This window comes from Ovis canadensis, chromosome 4 (assembly GCF_042477335.2).
Source record: "Ovis canadensis isolate MfBH-ARS-UI-01 breed Bighorn chromosome 4, ARS-UI_OviCan_v2, whole genome shotgun sequence".
NCBI lineage: Eukaryota > Metazoa > Chordata > Mammalia > Artiodactyla > Bovidae > Ovis > Ovis canadensis.
Window position 1 is genome coordinate 42,268,123 of NC_091248.1, and position 22,785 is coordinate 42,290,907.

The window sequence follows — 22,785 nt, forward strand, 5'->3', positions numbered from 1 at the left end:
CCCTTCTGTCCTGATTGTGTTTGGGGAGTAAAGATGTCTCTTACTGAGGGAAAAATACAATGCTTGAAAATGAAAACCCTGGGTTATTCTGATGTGCCATATTATCTAAAACAATTTTCTGACCTCTTCAGGGGTTCATAGGCTCACAGAAATGTGAGATTTTCTGCTATAACAAATTTATTCTGATAATATCCAAGAGTGATACGTAATATGAAATCAGAAGAATCACAACCATTTATAATTAGAGCAGGAAGAGATCTTTCACTATCATCAGTCCCACCACTATCATTTTATAAATGTGGACACTGTTCCCAGATGACTTATTTGGGTTAGTATGGGGTCTTCAATCTATAAATCTTGACTTTCAGTGTTCCCTTTAGAGCCCGAAATACTCAAGAGAAAAATTTCACACAATTAGTTTAGTCAATAGACCTTCCAGTGACACTAGGCAACTCTTGGTTGTAATTGCATGAAACAGGCCTCTGATTCTCTTCTCAGTTCGGTACCCGGTTTGAAGAAAGCTACCTACATGGACCGTGGGAACTCTAGCAATACAGTTCTGCGACGGACAACCCTACAGGCCTCAGAAACTTGGGGTAGGCTCCACAGGTTCAAGGAGGACTGTGCCTGACAGTGCCTTCAGCCAAGTGGCACGAAACCCATGACTTTAAAAAGGGATACTCTTCTGTGAGCACTTGTCTCCAGTTTCATGACAGCTTCATTAGTGAAGCGACCAGGCGTTTTCAGTAGACTGAGAAATTTAGGTAATGAGAAATGACTAGTCTCTACATGGTTGTCTCACAAGGTGTGATAAACCCATGCCATAAAGTCAGAGAAAGATCAACAGATTCACATATCTAAGGGAGAAAGGTAACCTGTTATTACCAAAGATCATTTCTTTGATATAATATATAAAACTGCTTTGCCACGTGCATAATTCTTTTCAGATTTCATACATTGAGTCTATTTGTATATTTTTATGGATGGCGTGGATGTGACTGGTGATAGAAGCAAGGTCCGATGCTATAAAGAGCAATATTGCATAGGAACCTGGAATGTTAGGTCCATGAATCAAGGCAAATGGGAAGTGGTCAAACAGGAGATGGCAAGAGTGAACATCAACATTCTAGGAATCAGCGAACTAAAATGGACTGGAATGGGTGAATTTAACTCAGATGACCATTATATCTACTACTGCGGGCAGAAATCCCTCAGAAGAAATGGAGTAGCCATCATGGTCAACAAAAGAGTCTGAAATGCAGTACTTGGATGCAATCTCAAAAACAACAGAATGATCTCTATTCATTTCCACAGCAAACCATTCAATATCATGGTGATCCAAGCTTATGCCCCAACCAGTAACGCTGAGGAACCTGAAGTTGAACAGTTCTATGAGGACCTACAAGACCTTTTAGAACTAACACCCCAAAAAGATGTCCTTTTCATTATAGTGTACTGGAATGCAAAAGTAGGAAGTCAAGAAACACCTGGAGTAACAGGCAAATTTGGCCTTGGAGTACAGAATGAAGCAGGGCAAAGGCTAATAGAGTTTTGCCAAGAGAACGCACTAGTCATAGCAAACACCCTCTTCCAACAACACAAGAGAAGACTCTACACATGGACATCAGATGGTCAACACCCAAAATCAAATTGATTATATTCTTTGCAGCCAAAGACGGAGAAGCTCTATACATTCAGCAAAAACAAGACTGGGAGCTGACTGTGGCTCAGATCATGAACTCCTTATTGCCATTCAGAATTAAATTGAGGAAAGTAGGGGAAACCACTAGACCATTCAGGTATGACCTTAATCAAATCCCTTATGATTATACACTGGAAGTGAGAAATAGATTTAAGGGACTAAATCTGATAGACAGAGTGCCTGATGAACTATGGACGGAGGTTTGTGACATTGTACAGGAGACAAGGATCAAGACCATCCTCATGGAAAAGAAACGTAGAAAAGTAAAATGACTGTCTGAGAAGGACTTACAAGCAGCTGTGAAAAGAAGAGAAGCAAAAAGCAAAGAAGAAAGGAAAGATATTCCCATCTGAATACAGAGTTCCAAAGAATAGCAAGGAGAGATAAAAAAAGTCTTCCTCAGTGATCAGTGCAAAGAAATAGAGGAAAACAGAATGGGAAAGACTAGAGATCTCTTCAAGAAAAAGATACCAAGGGAACATTTCATGCAAAGATGGGCTCGATAAAGGACAGAAATGGTATGGACCCAATAGAAGCAGAAGATATTAAGAAGAGGTGGCAAGAATACACAGAAGAACTGTACAAAAAAGATATTTACAACCCAGATTATCACCAGGGTGTGATCACACACCTAGAGCCAGACATCCTGGAATGTAAAGTCAAGTGGGCCTTAGAAAGCATCACTATGAGCAAAGCTAGTGGAGGTGATGGAATTCCAGTAGAGCTATTTCAAATCCTGAAAGATGATGCTGTGAAAGTGCTGCACTCAATATGCCAGCACACTTGGAAAACTCAGCAGTGGCCACAGGACTGGAAAAGGTCAGTTTGCATTCCAATCCCAAAGAAAGGCAATGCCAAAGAATGCTCAAGCTTCCACACAATTGCACTCATCTCACACGCTAGTAAAGTAATGCTCAAAATTCTCCAAGCCAGGCTTCAGCAATACATGAACTGTGAATGTCCAGATGTTCAAGCTGGTTTTAGAAAAGGCAGAGGAACCAGAGATTAAACTGCCAACATCCGCTGGATAATCAAAAAAAGCAAGAGAGTTCCAGATAAACATCTATTTCTGCTTTATTGACTATGCCAAAGCCTTTGACTGTGTGGATCACAATAAACTGTGGAAAATTCTGAGAGAGATGGGAATTCCAGACCACCTGACCTGCCTCTGGAGAAATCTATATGCAGGTCAGGAAGAAACAGTGAGAACTGGACCTGGAACCACAGACTGGTTCCAAATAGGAAAAGGAGTACGTCAAGGCTGTATATTGTCACCCTGCTTATTTAACTTATATGCAGAGTACATCGTGAGAAATGCTGGGCTGGAAGAAGCACAAGCTGGAATCAAGATTGCCAGGAGAAATATCAATAACCTCAGATATGCAGATGACACCACCTTTATGGCAGAAAGTGAAGAGGAACCAAAAAGCCTCTTGAAAGTGAAAGTGGAGAGTGAAAAAGTTGGCTTAAAGCTCAACATTCAGAAAACGAAGATCACTGTATCTGGTCCCATCACTTCATGGGAAATAGAAGGGGAAACAGTGGAAACAATGTCAGACTTTATTTTCTGGGGCTCCAAAATCACTGCAGATGGTGATTACAGCCATGAAATGAAAAGACGCTTACTCCTTGGAAGGAAAGTTATGACCAACCTAGATAGCATATTCAAAAGCAGAGACATTACTTTGCCAATAAGGTCCGCCTATTCAAGGCCATGGTTTTTCCAGTGGTCGTGTATGGATGTGAGAGTTGCACTGTGAAGAAAGCTGAGCACTGAAGAATTGATGCTTTCGAACTGTGGTGTTGGAGAAGATGCTTGAGAGTCCCTTGGACTGCAAGGAGATCCAACCAGTCCATTCTAAAGGAGACCAGTCCTGGGTGTTCATTGGAAGGACTAATGCTGAGGCTGAAACTCTAATACTTTGGCCACCTGATGTGAAGAGTTGACTCACTGGAAAGACCCTGATGCTGGGAGGGATTAGGGGCAGGAGGAGAAGGGGACAACAGAGGATGAGATGGCTGGATGGCATCACCGACTTGATGCACATGAGTTTGGGTGTACTCTGGGAGTTGGTGATGGACAGGGAGGCCTGGTGTGCTGTGATTCATGGGGTCGCAATGAGTCGGACACGACTGAGTGACTGAAATGAACTGAACTGAACTAAGGGAGATGATAGAACAGGACCAAATATAGGAGGACAGCAGGTCACAGAGGGAGAAACATTCTGGACTCAGGCAGTCGTGGGTGAGGATTTCCACTCCTCTGCCTGTCAGCCATGTGTTCTTAGAGAAAAAATTATCTAACATTGCATATTTGTCATGAGGATTAAACTAAATTATACATGTGACAATACCTAGCACAGTCCTTGGCACATACTGTGAGCTCAATAACACTAGTTTCCTATTATCCATAATATAATTTAACCTCTAAAATCACCTGTTGTTTATTTGTGAGAGGTCTCACAGTTGTCACTCCAGAGAAAAAGGAAGTGATGATTTCCAGAATCACCTGCTCTTTGTGAATATCATGTGCTACCATAATGACTAATAATAATATTTTGTGAAAGCACTTACAGATGGAATTTGACATTTCCAACTTGGGTGACATGATAATGACATTGTGATGTAGAGAAATTAGGTTCTAGGATTGGAACTGTCAATTCAGGATTATCTTTCAAAGTTGAGAGTGGTAGGAAGCTATTAAAGACAAGATACACTTCCATTGCTCACCTCCTAAGCCTCTCTTTAGTCCATCTCTTTATTTTTGTTCCGTCGCTTATTTTTAGTTTAGACATCATATTTCCTGCCTGTATTTTTGCCAAGATGTGAAATTGGTTTTCCTGCCACCACTCTCATCATCTGCTGATCAGTTGTCCATAATCTCTCCAGAAGGGTTTTTGAGAAATTTAAACCTGATGCTCTGCCTCTTCTGTTTAACACGGCCCCTCATCACCTACAAGTTGATGGCCAAAATCACATGTTCTTTGAGATTGTGTGTTTAATTAGCCCTTGCCTACCACAGCAGTCTCTCTAATTGTGTTCCATCCTACCTACTTTCCATTTGTGCCTGGCAGTGGACTTGTTACCCTGGTGAAAAAGAGAGACTTGGGTCTCTGCACATTTCTATATACTATTTCCTCTTCTAGGAATACTTCACCACCACCATCTTCCTCTGAGCCTGACTAACTTCTGATGGTCTTTCAAATACTTGGTCAAGTGTTATTTTTTCTGGCAAGTTTTTGCTCATCTTCCTGGCCTCAAAAGTATACATTCTTCTTATTCACTTGGGCCTTTTCCACATAGAATTGTCATGACTCATTAACTCAAAGGGCTTTCTCAACTAGACCATGAATTCCTTGCTGTTAGGGAAGCATCTTTGTGTCCTTCAACATCTGGCACAACCTTGGGTTTCAAAAAATGTTACTTCATGAATGCATTCATTTAGAATACCTATCATTTGGTCCAAATTAAAAACCTTCTGGCTTTGGTCAGACAAGGTGATTCCAACAATAAAGTTGTAGCAGTGATAACTCTTGTCAGAAGGTTCTGTTGACATGAGGGGTAGATGGGGAGACTGGGTCTCCCCCACTCGGATGAAATGATATCCACTCCTTTGTGATGCAGTAAGATAAGGAAAGGCCAACCATGAAAAGTTAGGTATAGCTGGAAAGAATCTGAGGTTTTCCCACTGTTTTTGAGAAGCAGAAATGAAGTGCCAAAGGGCCCTGCCAGCATGTTAGGATGGTTAGAGGCAGAACTGGGGCGAGAACCCAGTATCTTACCCCCCAATCCAGTAGTCACCCACTTGTGTTTTCTACTCCAGTCTGACTTCTGTTTATTTATTTTTGGAAATAAGCTACTTACCATGCCAACTTCCCACTTAATTGGTCAGGCTGCCGAGATTGTTCTTACCTGGGGAGGTAAGTCATGTCAGCACCTAGAGAGATTCTCCTGCTTTGTTTTGGGGCTATGGAACACTTCACAAAGAAAAGAAAAATAGCGTAGCGGCTGCAAAAATGCTGTTGACTCTATTCTTTCATATATATCCCACTGGCATGTTCTCATGAAATTGCCTCCTATTTTCCTCTCATTTTCCTTTCCCGGCCTTCCTTAAAAAAAGAAACATCCGTATAACTTATGGAAGGGCGCCAACATCAGCCAATGCATATATTAAAGTTTTAAATCAGTTATTGTTCTAGTACACACCCTGGGGTTGAGAAAGAAAGAACATCCAGGACTAACAAACCTGATTGTTCTGGCAAAGTTGCCATTCAATTCCTGCTGGCATTTCTGGGCTTTTCTTTTCCTTTAATATTCCAACCTCATTTAAAAAAAAAAAAAAGTTAATGGCTCAAGTAGCAGTTTTTCACATTACTACTTCATTCAGTTTCTCTGTAAGAGTTCCACCTCCCAGTCTCGTGAGGCTTACCCAGAGGGCACAATCCCCCGAGTTTGCTTACTTAGATGCAGAGACAGCTGTCAGTCTGATGGCGAGTTCATTAGACCATGGACTATTCCTCACTTTATTAACTTCTGAGCAAGGGAGAGACTCAGGCTTGGGAATATGAACCCTTCACAACTTGGCATTCTAGGCTGAGAAAAACACTTAATCATAAAGTTAAGAAATCAAATTACAACTGCCTATAACTTTGTGAATTTTTTTTAAATTTTTTAAAACACTCCGAATTTTAACTTAACAACTACTCTGAGTTGAACCTATACAAGTATTCTGATTAATACTGTTTGAACGAAAATTTCTATACAGTATGACACATTTTATTTTTTTTTAGGCAAATACTGGAAGTCGGTAAGGATGATGGCAATGCCAAGGGGCTGTGCTCTGGCTGGGGCTCAGCTGCAAGAGGAGACGGAGACTGTTTCTGCCCTGGCCTCCCTGACAGTGGATGTGGAACAGCCCTTTGCTCAAGAAGACAACAGGTATGAATCCGACATGGAGACGGGGGATCATTAATTTCGGTTACATCCAGGCTCATCATTAGCACTCGTGAACCTCTCCTTAGCCTCTTCTTCACCTGACTCCTCCACTTCCACCACCTGTCTTCTCAGAAGCCATGGAGGCCACAGCGCATGCTGTCGGCTATTAGGAATTGACGTGTTTCATTCTCCGTGAGAAGCACAGAGCTGGAGCATGTGGTTGCAGTTCACAGAGATTAGAGGGATGAGATAGATGATGAGAAAAATCACTCCTTGGATAATTTTGTGCAGATCATTATGGAAAAAAACTTCCTGTGGACTTCTTTCCTTAGTTATCTCTGTTTTTCAAGATACTATTTTTCTTTCTCACATCATTCTGAGATTACTAACAAAGGGGAAAAAGGGAAGCAGAATCTGGAGGTATGGCCTGTCACTTGGGTAACCTTTTATGACTGTCCTGACATACAACTACTGGATGAAGAGAAAAGTTACCTCCCAAGGAGATAGGAATGTGTGTAAAGCACTGTGTGGACTTGGGTCTGATATTATTTTCCTTTATGATAGGAAGGAGCTGATTTTAATAAGACTTCATATGAATAGCTTTCAGGGGAAAAAAATGATGACCTAAGAGTGCTTCTCCTTTTAAGAAATGTGCGCACATTTTGGTGTTCAACAGACCATGCTACATTCAGGATTTCTTTTACGTGTACGAAGACCAACCCCCCCCCCCCCCCACATATACGAAAAGTAACGGTGCTGTCTGTGGATGACTTCAGAGTCAATGTCTTCGGTTTAAAGATGACTAGGTGAGGCTTTACTAAAGCTCTGCCAGCTTGCACTTCTAAATTGCTTCTGAGGGTGAAATTGAACTCCCTCCGTCAATAACATCACCGTTAATTAACACAGATCCTGCTACTAGTACATAGGTTGGCAGTTTTCCCAAGAATGCACAAATTCGAACAGTTTTAGCTTTCTTGCTTTTACTGGGTATTCAGAGTTTAATGGATTTAACATCTTGCTTTGTCCATAAAGAGCAGGAGATACATTGAATAATAGATTTCATTTTTGCGCAATTGTTTTTTCTTACTACAACCACTTAAAAAGGCATCTTCATATGGGTTCATAAGGGAAAACTTATTTTACATCTGATAATATGAACTAACCCCCTGCTGTTCCCAGCTAAGAACCAAACCAAGTTCATAATTCAGAGGTGTTGTAGTTATTCCCAAGGCCAAATACAGTTAGCTGTCTGTCATTTGAGGGCTGTAAAACTTAGGAAACTAACATCTGTTAGTGTTGGATGTAAAAGGAGCATAGCTATTCTTTAGAATCCATTTAATATGGAGAAGCAAAGCTAAGTTCTAGCCTGAGTGAAGTGAATTGTAAGTGTAACTGTAATTTCTCCTGTTATATTGCAGAGCTTAGAATAATTAAGAATAGTAAGTCCTGTTGTGAGCCCCATGTAATATAAAAATCTCAGTACTTTGGAGCAATTGCTCTATAAGCATGTTTGTTTATCCTCAAGTACATAGTGTGCTTGACTCCTAATAAACTACAGGGACTTGACCCTGACTTCAGTTCACAGTGATTTTTAAGCTTCATTTGATGGCAGAAAAAGAATAGGGGAATGTGAATGTTTTAATGTACAGGGGAACAAAGTTGAAGTTTTTGGCTTGAATTCATGTTTCTTTATCAGATTTACACAGATTGTATCTATTTTGATTAATTTTTCTTATGGGAAGGAAAATGGTTTTGCTTGAAATATTTTCTGTGGCTTTGAACTCACTTTTTCAGCAGTGAAAAAGAAAAATTCTTCTAGAACTGGCTTTTGCATTTCTGTTGAACCATGCATGAATTTCATCACAGAGAGTCAGACAGGGAAAACCCTTGAAAGCCACAGAGCGTTTATTCTTTTCACAGGAATGCTATCAGAATTGTCCTCCTCCTCGATATAGGAAAAAATGGCTTTCACAATGAGGTAAAGAGGTAGAAGTGTTCTTGGGCCTTTGTTATGAATGCAATGTTATAAGTACACAGGAAATTGAAAAATTAGAAAAATCAAGAGAGCTAAATGGATGGAAAAGGGTGAAGGCAAGATTCTTTTTATAGGAAATTCTTGCCAGTTATTTTGGAGAATATATTGGTGTTTGGAGTGAGATGACTCATTTTGCACTAAGATTTTGGGTAAAGCAGCTCTTTTCCTGGCCAACTCATATCTGACTCATTTACCACTAGTGAATAAAGGATAAAATGCTCCTGGCTAGGAACCATTGTAAGTATTTTTTGTTCATTTTTTTTTTTTTTTTGCGGGGGGGAGGGTGGGGGGAGGTGGGAGAGATGACAGCAAAGTCATTTCATTTTTATAACTCACTGATGGATCATGAATAATAAATTATTAGAGAAAGGATGGGCATTCATTTTGGGGATGGTTGACAGAAGTATAGTTTTCAAAACATAATTTTCAGGTGACAAAGGACTTGAGCAGGAAGGAAATGACTGGTGGTGGGTCAGCAAAAAACAAAAGTAAAAGACAAAGCTAAGTGGGACCAACGTGTATGTTCAAAGGATGTGAACTAGGGCTGGTCACACAGAGCATGTCGTTTGGAAGAGAAGACCGTGAACTTAGCTTTTCTCACGTTTGTCAGGAGGTTGCACCTTTAAAAGATGGTGGTTTGTATTGGTCGGATATGTCTCAGATGCTTCTGCTGTGAAAGGCCAGTGTGGTGCTGAGGTTTATTCTTGGGTACCAGTTCAGGCCCTGCTGAAAATCAAGAACAATTTCTCTCTGGCAACCAGGAGTTCAGAATGATCAACCCCTAAGTTATAGGGAGTGTATATACACTCTGGATTTTCTGACTGTTTTTTAATCAAAACAAAGTTAGGTTTTCAAATGTCAGTTTATTGATTATAGTGTCAGTCAGGCAGCTGAGGTACCAGGGAAGCCCATTCAGTCACACTGGAACTTCATCATTTCATCTTCAACGTCTGTCAATTTTTCTCATGAAAGAGATGATCTCAAGTCATTATATTATACATAAGCATGGAAAAATGTCATTTTGAATCTTGTCATTCCGTTTTTTGAATAACTATCTCATCTACATATATTTTTTAAAAGTATAATAAGCTAGAAACTTCTAAGTATCTGCTTTGGCTTTCAGTAGCTTATCAGTAGTGGCAAGGACTTGATAACCCCATTTTCCTGTATCTGGAGATTTATATGAAAATAGAGACCTATTAAATACACATTTATGTCTAATAGAAATACAACTTGGTTTTCCATGTTTGGGGATTGTCTCTTATGGGTTTCTGGAAGCTAAATGTTGCGGCAATTATTCAGGTTTCTGATTTTTCTCTATGATACCATTATTTTGAGCACTTGATTTATCTAGCCAGGAAAACATTCCAGTATTCATTTTATTCTTAATTCTCATCCAGTGTCAACAATTCGTTAGTTGAAAAGTGGGCTGAGATTAGGAAGCTCCTAGTAAGGGAAAGGACAGCATGCCCCTTCTTACCTTCCTGTCCTCCTCCTGGCCCCATCATTTTTCTCTGTGTTCAGTGCCTAAAGTGTGTTCTTGGGATGTGTGTGAACTCTTAGGGAACAAATCCAGTGTGTTTGTTTACAAATAAGTGTTTAATTTGAAAAAAAGAACAGTATACTTCTTCACTGTTACGTTCTTACCACACAGAGAAAGAGTAGAGTGTGACTCTGGAATCAGCTATGTGTGTGCTCAGTGACCTTAGCTGTGTCTGACTTTGCAACCCCACGGACTCTCGCTTGCCAGGCTCTTCTGTCCATGTGGTTCTTGAGGCAAGAATACTGGAGTTGGTCGCCATGCCCTCCTCCAGGGGATCTTCCCTAGGTTCAAATCCCATCTCCAAATTAAGCAGCATGTGCCTGATCAACAGTTATTATTATCTCTCTGGGCTTTACTTTCCTTGTTTTTAAAATGAAGGGAAAATTTCATAGGGTTTTGAGGATAAAATGAGATAATTCATCTTAAGAACTTAACACTTGACAACATGGTAAGTTCTCAATATTAAGGTTGGCTTTTATTATTTTTCTATCATTTTCCTGCTGCTTCAGTTTGCTTTATTGTTTTCCCTCCCTTCATATATTGTTCATCATCTAGTGACCTACAATATTAGAAATAGATTGTACCTGGGCATCTGTATGTTTAACATTTAATATGTTCATAGGTTAAATCAGTAGTGTAGTCATTAAAAATAAGAGATTGATAATCACTAAGCAATAAATTGATTCAATTAACTAATCTTGTGATTGGCTGACGAGAACAGTTACAATGCCCAATACATTGTAGGTAATAAATACTTCGTAATGAGTTCAAGACATGACAAAACATTAAGATGGTAATGACAATTCGTAGTACTATGTGAGCTTTGTCTTATTGTCTCTATTTACTATTTTCTGGGGGAATCAATGTTTTTATCTTTTTATAAGTTTTCAAAATGTGTGTTTTATGTTTTTCTTCCATAGTACCATTGACAGTATCCATTTTTCAGATATGTTGGCTGACCAGAATCCATAGTACTCATACCATAGAGATGGATTAACTGAGGAAACATGATAGAGACAGGAAGGGAAAGCAAAGTGTCTGAATGGAGAAAGGGACTGTCTTGGGTCTGATGCTGACAGATGCCAGGATTATTCTGTGACCTGCAGTAAGAGGAGGGAGAACATCTGGTCCATTTAAACATTTTCTGATTATTTTCTACATGCCAGACAAGAGTTCTGGTAGTGAGGGTCACAGAGTTTCCATGGAGTCTTCAAAATTTTCCCATATTCAGAGATTGTATTCATTTTCTCTTACTATCTTAAAATATTACTATAGACCTAGTGGCTCAAAATGACAAAAAGGTCAGAAGAGTGACAAGTTTCTAGGTTACAGTATAGAGGTTGGCCAAGTCTTGTTCCATGCTAGAGGCTCCAAGGGAAGAGACTGTTTCCTTGCCTTTCCCACTTTGTAGATGCTCCCACTTCCTCTGTCTTCAAAGCCAGCAACTTCACATCTCTGACCTTTCTGCAGTCATCATGATCGTCTCTCTCTCTGACTGAAAGAGGAAAAAAGCTGGCTCAAAAACAGGGAAGTCTCTCTGCTTCTAAGATCCTAGAGTGGACCCACCAGGATCATCTCTCTGTCTTGAGGTCCTTAATCTTATCATATTTACTAAGTCAGTGTTCCTATGCAAGGAAACATATCCACAATTTCCAGGGACTAGGACATCTTGGGGGGCTATCATTCTTTCTACCACAGGATCAAACATAAATAACCAACTACAGTAAATGATGAGTCATTTGATAGACTGAGCTACAGGATAAAAACGACTTAACATAGGCCAAGAACTGGGGAACAAACCACAGAGGCAGGACAACTGAGCTAGGGTAGAGAAATGGAGGAGTTCACCTAGTAAATAAGAACAGAGGCATCCAAGATAGAAACAATAGCTTGAGCAAGCCACCTAGTTTTTAAAATTTTTATTTTATATTGAACTATGGTTGACTCACAATGTTGTGTTAATTTCAGGTGCACAGCAGAATATACACGTATCTATTCAAGTTCTTTTCTCATTTAGGTTATTACAGACTGCGAGTTCCCTATGGTATACAGTAGGTTCTTATTGGTTATCTATTTTAAGAATAGCAGTGTATACATGTCGATCCCACAGAATTTTACATACGTGGTCTTACAGTTAGGTCTTTAATCCATTTAGTGTTTATTTTGTATATGGTGTTATGGAGTACTTTAATGTCATTCTTTTACATGTACCTGTCTAGTTTTCCCAGCACCACTTATTGAAGAGACTGTCTTTCCTCCATTGTGTGATCTTGCCAACTTTGAAACAGATTAATACCTGGTTTTGATTTGCATCTCCCTGATGATTAGTGATGTTGAACATCTTTTCATTTACCTGTTGGTCATCTATTAAATAGATATCTTCTTTGGAAAAATCTCTCTTCAGATCTTCTGCCAATTAGGGACTGTTGTGAATAAAGCTGCTGTGAAGTTGTTTTGTTAAGGAAAAAATACATAACATTTACTCTATAAACCACTTTAAGTATACAGTACAGTAGTATTAACTGTATGCTCATATCTCTAGAACTTTTATCTTGCAAAACTAAAACTCTATACCTATTAAACAACTTTCCTTTTCCCCTTAGCCTAGCTCCGGGTAACCACCATTCTAAGAATGTGACAACTTCAGATATATCATATATGCGAATCACGCAGTATTTGCCTTTTTGTGACTGGCTTACTTTACTTAGCATAAAGTTGTCAAGGTTTATTATCCCTGTTGTAGCACATGACATAATTTCTACCTTTTTTATGGCTGAGTAGTAACTCATTGTAGGCACTTACCACATTTCCTTTGTTGCTTCCACCTCTGGCTATTATAAATAATTCTTCAATGATTATAAGTATATAGTCATCTCTTCAAGATCTGATTTTGAGATATTTTTTACTATATACCCAGAAGTGGAATTCCTGGATCATATGGTAATTGTTTTTAATTCTTTGAGAAATCTAAGTCTTTATGAAACTTTTGTACAGGTTTTTACTTTGTGCTATTTTTCTTTCCCACCAGCAATGAAAGACAGTTACATTTGTCTTATATCCTCACCTGCACTTGTATAATGGGTCCTTATTATTTTAGCCTGTCTGGTGGGTATGTAGTGAAAGCACAACACACTATCACATTTTCTCACAAAAGCTATATTCACGTCCATCTCAGGCCTTCTTGGCACACACCCTCTCTTCTGATTGGAATACTTAGCTTGTCTTCTCACTGACCCTTCACTGGCTTTCACATCGTCGTCCAGCTTACCTTTTAGAGCTCAGATCAAATATCACTTCCTCTTCTTGGAGAATTGTCACTGTCTGTCAGATCAGATCAGGCCCTTCTGTTCTATCAGTACTGTGTCTCCCCTATACCTCTTGTACACAGAACAGAGCCAGGGGTGTATCATAGATACTCAATATCATTGTTTCTTTAATCACTGAAAACTTCAGTAGTCTGAGGAGTGTGCCAGCACTGGTGGAGATGTGAGGCTTTGCAGCTCTCACAGTAAACTATGGCAGCATTCTGGAAAGCAGTTTACTACCAGTTTTAGTCAACACAAAGCAAATAACCTGATAATCTTGCTCCTAGAAATGTATACTGAAGACATTCCCATCCAGGGTAATTACAGTACATGTACTAAGAAGCTCACTACAGCTTCTTCATGACAGGTAAGAAGGGAATCATTAAACCCAGTGTCTGTTATTGGAATAACAAAGGTCAAAATGTGAAGGTCACACCATCAAGGAGATGCCATGTATTACTTGGCTGTTGCAGACTAGATAATGATAACTGCATACAGTGATGTTTATATAATAAATGTAGTACTCAGTGAGAAAATTACACAACAGAAATGGTAAAATTTACATAAAATGAAAATATATGTCCATAAAACAATAATATATAACTTTAAGGAATCCTATGAACAGAACGATGTACAGAACAAGAATTAGATTGCTTACCTTGGAGGAGGAAGAGGAAAGTACAGGGATTAAATCAATAAACCAACAGGAAATGTGTCTTAGAAATAACATTAACATAAATTAACAAATGCTGCTTTAAAAATCATAGGAAACTACCCCTTTAAGGAAAAAATACAAGAATTTAATTGTATGCTATATCTTGTCTCAAATTCTTTCTGCTTTTTATTTTTGTAAATTAACTATTATGATTGCTGGACTAAACTGATCCTTCACTTAATGTATGAAATCTTTAGCCTTCATCAATAGAGGACTGTCTGTGTTCACTTCTACTTACTGTTGGAGAAGTTTATGTCCTTCCGCCAGCTGAACTATTATACAAAAATTTACCTTTGAAGGTTTCATTTTACAGTTATCCATGACTTTCCTCTATCTCCACCTCACCTAATTGCAAATGGAATTAAATCTATATACTGAAGATTCCTCTCTCCCTTTCCCCCATCTCTTACCACAAGTGTGTTTCTGTTAATCAAGGTAAACTTGGTATCTGTCCATAGAAGATTAAAGTGGAGAGCCCCCACATTTCCAGAGTACCAAAAACAGACATTTAAGGGTCATCTCTAACCAGTTCACTTTCTAAGTGTTTAATGAAGATGATTTGTTAACTTAAAAGAATATGTAGACCTGTAACAGGGATTAAGTAATGATAATACTGTATCCACTGAGAGCTATGGCTACGAGAACACCCAGAGAGCAGATCAGATTATTATTTCAGTTTTAAAGAGACCATGACTTACAGGTAAATTTTAGAAAATGGCAGAGCTGGGACCTCAACACATGGCATCTGCCTTGAAATCCAGGATATTTTCCAACTACTGTGTTTCAAGACACAGAGATTTGGCTGGTTGTGTGTATTCATTTCATTAGAATGTAAATTAACTATTTTCCCAAAAGTGGTTAATATAAAATGACTTTTTGAAGAGAGGGTAGTGAAGAGAAGTATCTTGATGGCAAGCTTTTTATATTGTACCTCAAAGCCTTCATGCTTTAACAGAAGCAGCTTCATTCTGCAGTGAATGGTTTGTGCTGAAACACTTTGCTTACCTCCTCAGAGTCTAGGCTAAATGCCTGGAGAACTCACAGATCTTCCACCCAAGGCAGATATGTGCTCTTTACTTTGACCCCTGAGACATTCTCTACTCACCACAGTCTCTGAAACTCCTGCTACAATTAAGTGCTAGATGCAGGGGAATGATCATGTTGGTGTGGCTTTGGGTTAGAAGTAGGAGAATTCAGATGGAGGGAGTATTGTCACTAAGATGACAGAAAAACTGAGCCTCTGTTCTGTACCCACCCCCCACCCCCCCACACACACACCAGAGATCCATAATTCGACTGCTCTCCATGAACAGAAATAGCCCTGGGACAGCTTAGGTGTCTACTTTAGAAAACACCTGCAACAGAGAACAAAACACCTGAGAATAATTGGACAAAAGAGCTTCATTTTGTGTCATCCCATCCTCCAGGCTGGCATTGCTCAGCACCAGGAAGGAGCAGTTTCCCTCACCAAGAAAGGGAGAACAGCATGACTGGCTTCCCGAGCTTTCTGGGACACTGCGGGAAAGATGCACTTCAGTCTCACTTCACCCAGAGATCAGCAAAGCTGAGATGTGTGAGATGACTAAGAGCAGGGAAGGAGGCAGCGGGACCACCAGTATCAGTCCTGCAGTGGGAGCGACCATGTTCCCAGGGCCTTGCTCTACAAGCTGCTTGCACCATGGAAGAAACCAGTGCCCAGACGGCCACTTTCAGCTCCCTGCAGATTTCTCCACTGAGGTTTGCCCCCCACTGGTTTTCACCCCCATGGTCATCAATTGCCCAAGTTTCTCCTTGCTCCCTCCCCACCACACACATAGCCTGGGACCCTTACCAGTGGCCAGCCCCAGCCTCTCTGGCTGCGCAAGCGCAGGGTGCCAACCTGTGCATGTCCAGGCTGTCAGCCCCATTACAAGCCTTCACTGCCGCGTGTGCATCTAGCGAGACCTGCAATCAGGGACGTCCGTGCTGACAGCCAAGGTCCCCGCAAATGCCTCTGGGCTTTCAGCAGTCAGCCCTGTCTCTTGTTACTGGCCTGAATCTCAACTTCTGCTCGCTCCTCCAGCTGTGTACCTGCACACCCCCAGCCTGGCTTGCATCACAAACCTCTACTGCCATGCTCACCCCTGTGGTGAGACCCTTCATCCATGGGAGTGAGTGGAATGATGTATCCAAAGTGCTGAAAGAAAAAAAAACAAAAACTGCCAACCAGAAGACTTTACCTGCCAAAGCTGTCCGTAGAAATTAAGGGGAGATAGACTTTCCTGAACAAAAAGAAGAAAGATGAGATAGTTCATCACCACAAGACTTTTCTTTCAAGAAGTGCTGAAAAAGAGTTCTTCACACTGAAAAGATAGTACAATAATTACTAACATGAAAACATATGAAAATATACAACACACTGGTTAAGTATATAGTCAGATGCAAAATACTCTAATACTATAATATGGTGATGTGTTAAACACAACTGTGTTTAAAGGCTAAAGTACAAAAATATTTTAAATAGCTATAGTAATTTATTAATGGATACACAGTATCAAAAAAGATAAATCATGACATCAAAAACAAACTAGAGGAGTGAAAGTATATGTTTTATATACAATCAAAGTTATTAACAGTTTAAAATTAGACTGTTATTATCTATAAAAAGTTTCAAGTAAGCCTCAGGTTGACTGCAAAGCAAGAACCTATAGTAGATAAAGAGAAAGGAATTAAAGCATACCACTATGGAAAAATCTTCAATTTTAAAGGAAGGCATCAAGAGAGGAAAAAAAATAAAGTACAAAACAGCAAGAAAACTATATGGTGGTAGTAAGTAAGAACAACAGAATGGGAAAGACTAGAGATCTCTTCAAGAAAATTAGAGATACCAAGGGAACATTTCATGCAAAGATGGGATCGATAAAGGAGACAAATGGTATGGACATAACAGAAGCAGAAGATATTAAGAGGTGGCAAGAATACACAGAAGAACTGTACAAAAAAGATCTTCATCACCCAGATAATCACGATGGTGTGATCACTCACCTAGAGCCAGACATCCTGGAATGTGAAGTCAAGTAGGCCTTAGAAAGCATCATTACGAGCAAAGCTAGCGGAAGTGATGGAATTCCAGTTGAGCTGTTTCAAATTCTCGAAGATGATGCTGTGAAAGTGCTGCACTCAATATGCCAGCAAATTTGGAAAACTCAGCAGTGGCCATAGGACTGGAAAAGGTCAGTTTTCATTCCAATTCCAAAGAAAGGCAATAGCAAATGATGCTCAAACAACCACACAATTGCACTTATCTCACACGCTAGTAAAGTAATGCTCAAAATTCTCCAAGCCAGGCTTCAGCAATATGTGAACCGTGAATGTCCAGATGTTCAAGCTGGTTTTAGAAAAGGCAGAGGAACCAGAGATCAAATTGCCAACAACCGCTGGATCATCAAAAAAGCAAGAGTTCCAGAAAAACATCTATTTCTGCTGTATTGACTATGCCAAAGCCTTTGACTGTGTGGATCACAATAAACTGTGGAAAATTCTGACAGAGATGGGAATACCAGACCACCTGACCTGCCTCTTGAGAAACCTATATGCAGGTCAGGAAGCAACAGTTAGAACTGGACCTGGAACCACAGACTGGTTCCAAATAGGAAAAGGAGTACGTCAAGGCTGTATATTGTCACCCTGCTTATTTAACTTATATGCAGAATACTTCATGAGAAACCCTGGGCTGGAAGAAGCACAATCTGGAATCAAGATTGCCGGGAGAAATATCAATAACCTTAGATATACAGATGACACCACCCTTATGGCAGAAAGTAAAGAGGAACTAAAAAGCCTCTTTATGAAAGTGAAAGAGGAGAGTGAAAAAGTTGGCTTAAAGCTCAACATTCAGAAAATGAAGATCATGGCATCTGGTCCCATCACTTCATGGCAAATAGATGGGGAAACAGTGTCAGACTTTATTTTTGGGGGCTCCAAAATCACTGCAGATGGTGACTGCAGCCATGAAATTAACAGACGCTTACTCCTTGGAAGGAAAGTTATGACCAACCTAGATAGCAAATTCAAAAGCAGAAACATTACTTTGCCGACAAAGGTCCATCTAGTCAAGGCTATGGTTTTTCCAGTAGTCATGTATGGATGTGAGAGTTGGACTGTGAAGAAAGCTGAGCGCTGAAGAATTGATGCTTTTGAACTATGGTGTTGGAGAAGACTCTTGAGAGTCCCTTGGACTACAAGGAGATCCAACCAGTCCATTCTAAAGGAGATCAGTCCTGGGTGTTCTTTGGAAGGACTGATGCTAAAGCTGAAACTCCAATAGTTTGGCCATCTGATGTGAAGATTTGACTCATTGGAAAAGACCCTGATGCTGGGAGGGATTGGGGAAAGGAGAAGGACAGAGGATTAGATGGCTGGATGGCATCACCTACTCAACGGACAAGCGTTTGGGTGAACTCCGAGAGTTGGTGATGGACAGGGAGGCCTGGAGTGCTGCAGTTCATGGGGTCGCAAAGAGTCGGACACGACTGAGTGACTGAACTGAAGTTAACTATGAATAATTATTTTAAATGTAAATGGCTCAAAGTGAAAGGACTGCTGTGCTCTAATGTTCATTGCAGGGTTATTTAAAATAGCCAAGATAAGAAAATGTGGTATATACATAAAATAGAATATTATTCAGCCATAAAAAATGGTTCAACATGGGTGAAACTTGAGAGCATTATGCTAAGTAATATAAGACAGAGAAAAATAAATGCTGTATGATCTCACTTATATATGAAATAAAAAATAAACACTAAACTCTGTATGAGGTGATGGATATTACCTTAACTACTGTGGTAATAATTTCACTATATATGTCAATCAAACTATCGTGCTGTACACCTTAAACTTACACAGTAAGGTATGTCAAGTACTTTTCAATAAAACTGGAAGAAAATGTTAAACTCACAGAAATAGTAGACTGAAAGTTACCAAGGGCTGGCAGATAAGGGAAATGGGACAATGCTGGTCAGAATGTGGAAGCTTCCAGTTAAAAGATGTCTAACTGCTGGGGATCTGATATACAGCATGCTGACTTATAGCTAACAATGCTATGTTGTACACTCACAATTTGCTATAAGAATCTTCTTAAATGTTATCATAGCAACAAAAATGGTAATTATAGGAGGTGAAGGCTGTATTATTATGGTAAACCTTTCATAATATATATTTGTATCAAATCATCACATTGCCTTTAACTTGTAATCAACAAACTGTGTCTCTCAATAAAGCCTGGAAATAATACAAAAGTTCAGTCTCTATTGGAGTATCTGATTTGAGGATTCTATACCTATATAATCCATGTATTCTCAAATGTAAATATGTTCACATGTTTGTGAATAAATTAGCTTACTTACTTGTTTTCCTTTTCTTCTGGGAATGCTGCTAATTTTACTTTGGAAAGATTTTCCTATAGGATGACTTATGACTTATTTAAAAACCCTTTACATATAGCAACTCTAAACACTTTCTCACAACCTTCTTATCCAATATACTCTGGGACAGGCTATAACTTCTCTAAGAATTTTTCTAAGTATTCCACATAGACTCATTTGGATATCCTTTTTAAATAATAATGAATACCTAACATTTCTCATCCTTTTGTGTATACATTAAAAATCTTTTACTGTTCCATGGATAAAATCTTTCAATGTTTTAAATTTATTTTAAAAATGCTAAATTAAAATGGCAGCTACTTTATTGATACATATAGAAATCTTTTTTTCTTTACATGTATAAAACAACACACCTATATTGTTCATTTGCCTTCATTAACAAACATTCTAATATGAAAGTAATGCATTACAGAATATTGGCAATTAGATAAACAGTATGAAAAACAAAATTAAAACCACCTACCTGTTCTTCCACCATTGAGAGAGAACTGTCTCCAATTATTGTGTTTCCTTGAGGTTAAAACATCTGCCTGGAATGCAGAAGACCCAGGTTCAATCCCTGGGTCAGGAAGATCCCCTGGAGAGGGAAATGGCAACCCTCTCCAGTACTCTTGCCCGGAAAATTCCATGGATGGAGGAGCCTGGTAGGCTACAGTCCATGGGGTCGCAAAGAGTTGGACACGACTGAGCGACTTCACTTCACTTCACTATGGTAGCATTAGGCATAACTCTGTACCATTCAACACAGTTTTACACTTATGTAAGATGATGAAGGGACAAATCCAAAGTATTAAGTAACTACTGTCTCATAGTGTATACTGTTTAGAAGTCAATTTCACTTCATTTTTTAACCTTCACTAATTCTGTAAGAACATCTTTTTTTTCTCAGCGTTTTAAACATGAAACCACGGCCTCACAGAAGTATAGTTACAACGTTAGCAGTTGCAGTATTAGCAAATTGCAGAGCCTCAGACTCATACTTGGTTCTCCCGACATCTCAGACCCCAACATTCTTCCCCCAGCAAACCAGTTTCCTCGTGTATTTGGATTCTGGCTACAGTTTGTCCTTTTGACTAAATTAAAAATCATTATAAAAGTTTGTCTTGAAACACCCTCAGAGTGTTAGTAAATTAAGGCTAAATCTCAAGTATAAAATTTCAAGCAATTAGTTTTGGTTTTGCCGGAGCAGAACACCCCACAGATGATGCCGAATAAAAACCATTTACACACGACGATAGTGCATTTCTTGTAAAAACGTTGGGTCTGTAGCAGCAATTTGCTAATCAAATTCAGAATTTGATTTGAAATGCCTCCGGCAGGCAGCCAATCCAGTTATGAAAGAACAGAAGCAAAAACCAGAACCCTGGTGAGTCTCCCTCAGAAGCTAGCTAGGTCCTTTGCTCTCGTTAGCAAACTGGTTCCATAGGAAATCACTGCAATTGCTCCTAAAATAAAATATCGTTAATTTTTTCAATAAATTATTGGACTGTACGAGACACAAAACATGTACATTTTGGAATCTAGAGTTATAAAATATTCTGACATGTTTTAATATAAACAGGAACATTTCCAATGATTGCTTGGATCGAAAATGTTTTTCCACTTGACATTTGTTTATACTTCCTAGGAAAGAAACTCTATTTATGGATAACTGAATAACACAAATAAACATCAGAGAGAGCTGAAAAATCAGCTTTGATTATGCATGAAAATCTACAATGTCATTGTGTACTCTTATGCTGTATTCTGATTGCCTGTTTATTTTTACAGAACTGCTGGTGAGCCTATGGAAGAGGAGCCAGCCTTGTGAAGTGCCAAGTCCTCCCCAGCCCCCCACCCCCGATATTTCCTGTGTGTGACATCATTGTGTATCCCCCCACCACCCAGCACCTTCAGACATGTCTTGTCTGCTGCCTGGGTGGCACAGATTCGATGGAACATAAACACTGGGCACAAAATTCTGAACAGCAGCTTCACTTGTTCTTTGGATGGACTTGAAAGGGCATTAAAGATTCCTTAAAAGTAACCGCTGTGATTCTAAAGTTACAGTAAACCACGATTGGAAGAAACTGCTTCCAGCATGCTTTTAATATGCTGGGTAACCCACTCCCAGGCCCAAAGGATGAACTAGAAACATGCAATACAGCATTAGATACTGTTAATTATAGATGCTACGACAGCCAGTGAAATTTTGGGCAAAACCTGAGAAATACTCATTCCTGACATTCTGATCAGTTTTTTTTTTCTTTGGGTAATTTTTTGTCAGACAGTCTTAAATTGTTTACAGGATTTGCTTTCAGCTATGAACGGATAGCAATTCCCGACAGATCACGGGGTTTGTTTTGTTTTGTTCTGTTTGTTTTTGGCCTTTGTTTTAACACATGGTTCAACTCTTGCTAGTAAGAGTCCAACATGGAGGAACTGAGATGAGGCCTTTTTTTCCAGGGGAATAAAACATGCAGTATCTCAAAGTCCAGTGGCAAAGGAACGTCACATATTATATGTAATTTTTTGAGAAGTCATGCCGCTTCCCTAACATCCCTCCCTCTCTGTGTTCTGACACAGGAACTCTGCAGTTCATGTGGGATGATGGCTCCCTCCACCCATCCCCCTTCCCCCCTCCCCCCACTGTACATCTCTTGCTCTGAGGACAGTAGCTCTGAGCATATGTTCCATGGAGTATTTTAACTGTCTTTGAAAAAGTGTGTGTCTTTTCCAAGGCCATCTTAATTTGTTCCAAATCTATCAAGAACTTCTCTTACTTTTATTTTAGTCTTCCATTACTTCCTTTCTTCTTGCCTTTCATCCTTCCTTCCAATTAAAAAAAAAAAAGGTGAGGATTACCCACAATCTCCCCAATTACTCAGGAGCTTTGTGAACTTAGTTGTTGTTTTTTTTTTTTTTTAATTTCCCAGGTTAACACAGTTGCTTAGTCTGATGTATTCTTTTAGCAGTAAAACCACTGAGGGTAAATATGGTTTAAGCAATGTTACTGAATTTTCCAGATCTTTGAAATGTGTTAATGAAGGCATTGCCTATTTGAAGTCACCTAGAATTGAGTTAACCTTGAAATTGTGCCTTCATGTGAAAACAACACAACACAAACTTAACCTTTACACATGTTGCC

At 39.3% G+C, this 22,785-nt stretch overlaps 1 protein-coding gene across 16 annotated transcripts in view; it reads left to right on the forward strand.

The window, feature by feature from the left end:
• Window positions 1-21,684, forward strand: part of HDAC9 (histone deacetylase 9) — a 1,067,281-nt gene extending 1,045,597 nt beyond the window's left edge. For 15 of the 16 annotated variants that reach the window (XR_011256609.1, XM_069587611.1, XM_069587612.1 and 12 more), the window contains 2 exons: window positions 6,493-6,640; window positions 21,429-21,684. Coding sequence is in view for 15 of the 16 variants with exons in the window: in XM_069587611.1 (XP_069443712.1) it covers window positions 6,493-6,640; window positions 21,429-21,468 (188 nt within the window). In the remaining variant the exon portion in view is untranslated. Of the gene's footprint in view, window positions 1-6,492; window positions 6,641-21,428 lie in introns of those variants that run through there. The other variant, XM_069587621.1, reaches the window with a different exon arrangement.
• Window positions 21,685-22,785: the final 1,101 nt, after the last annotated feature.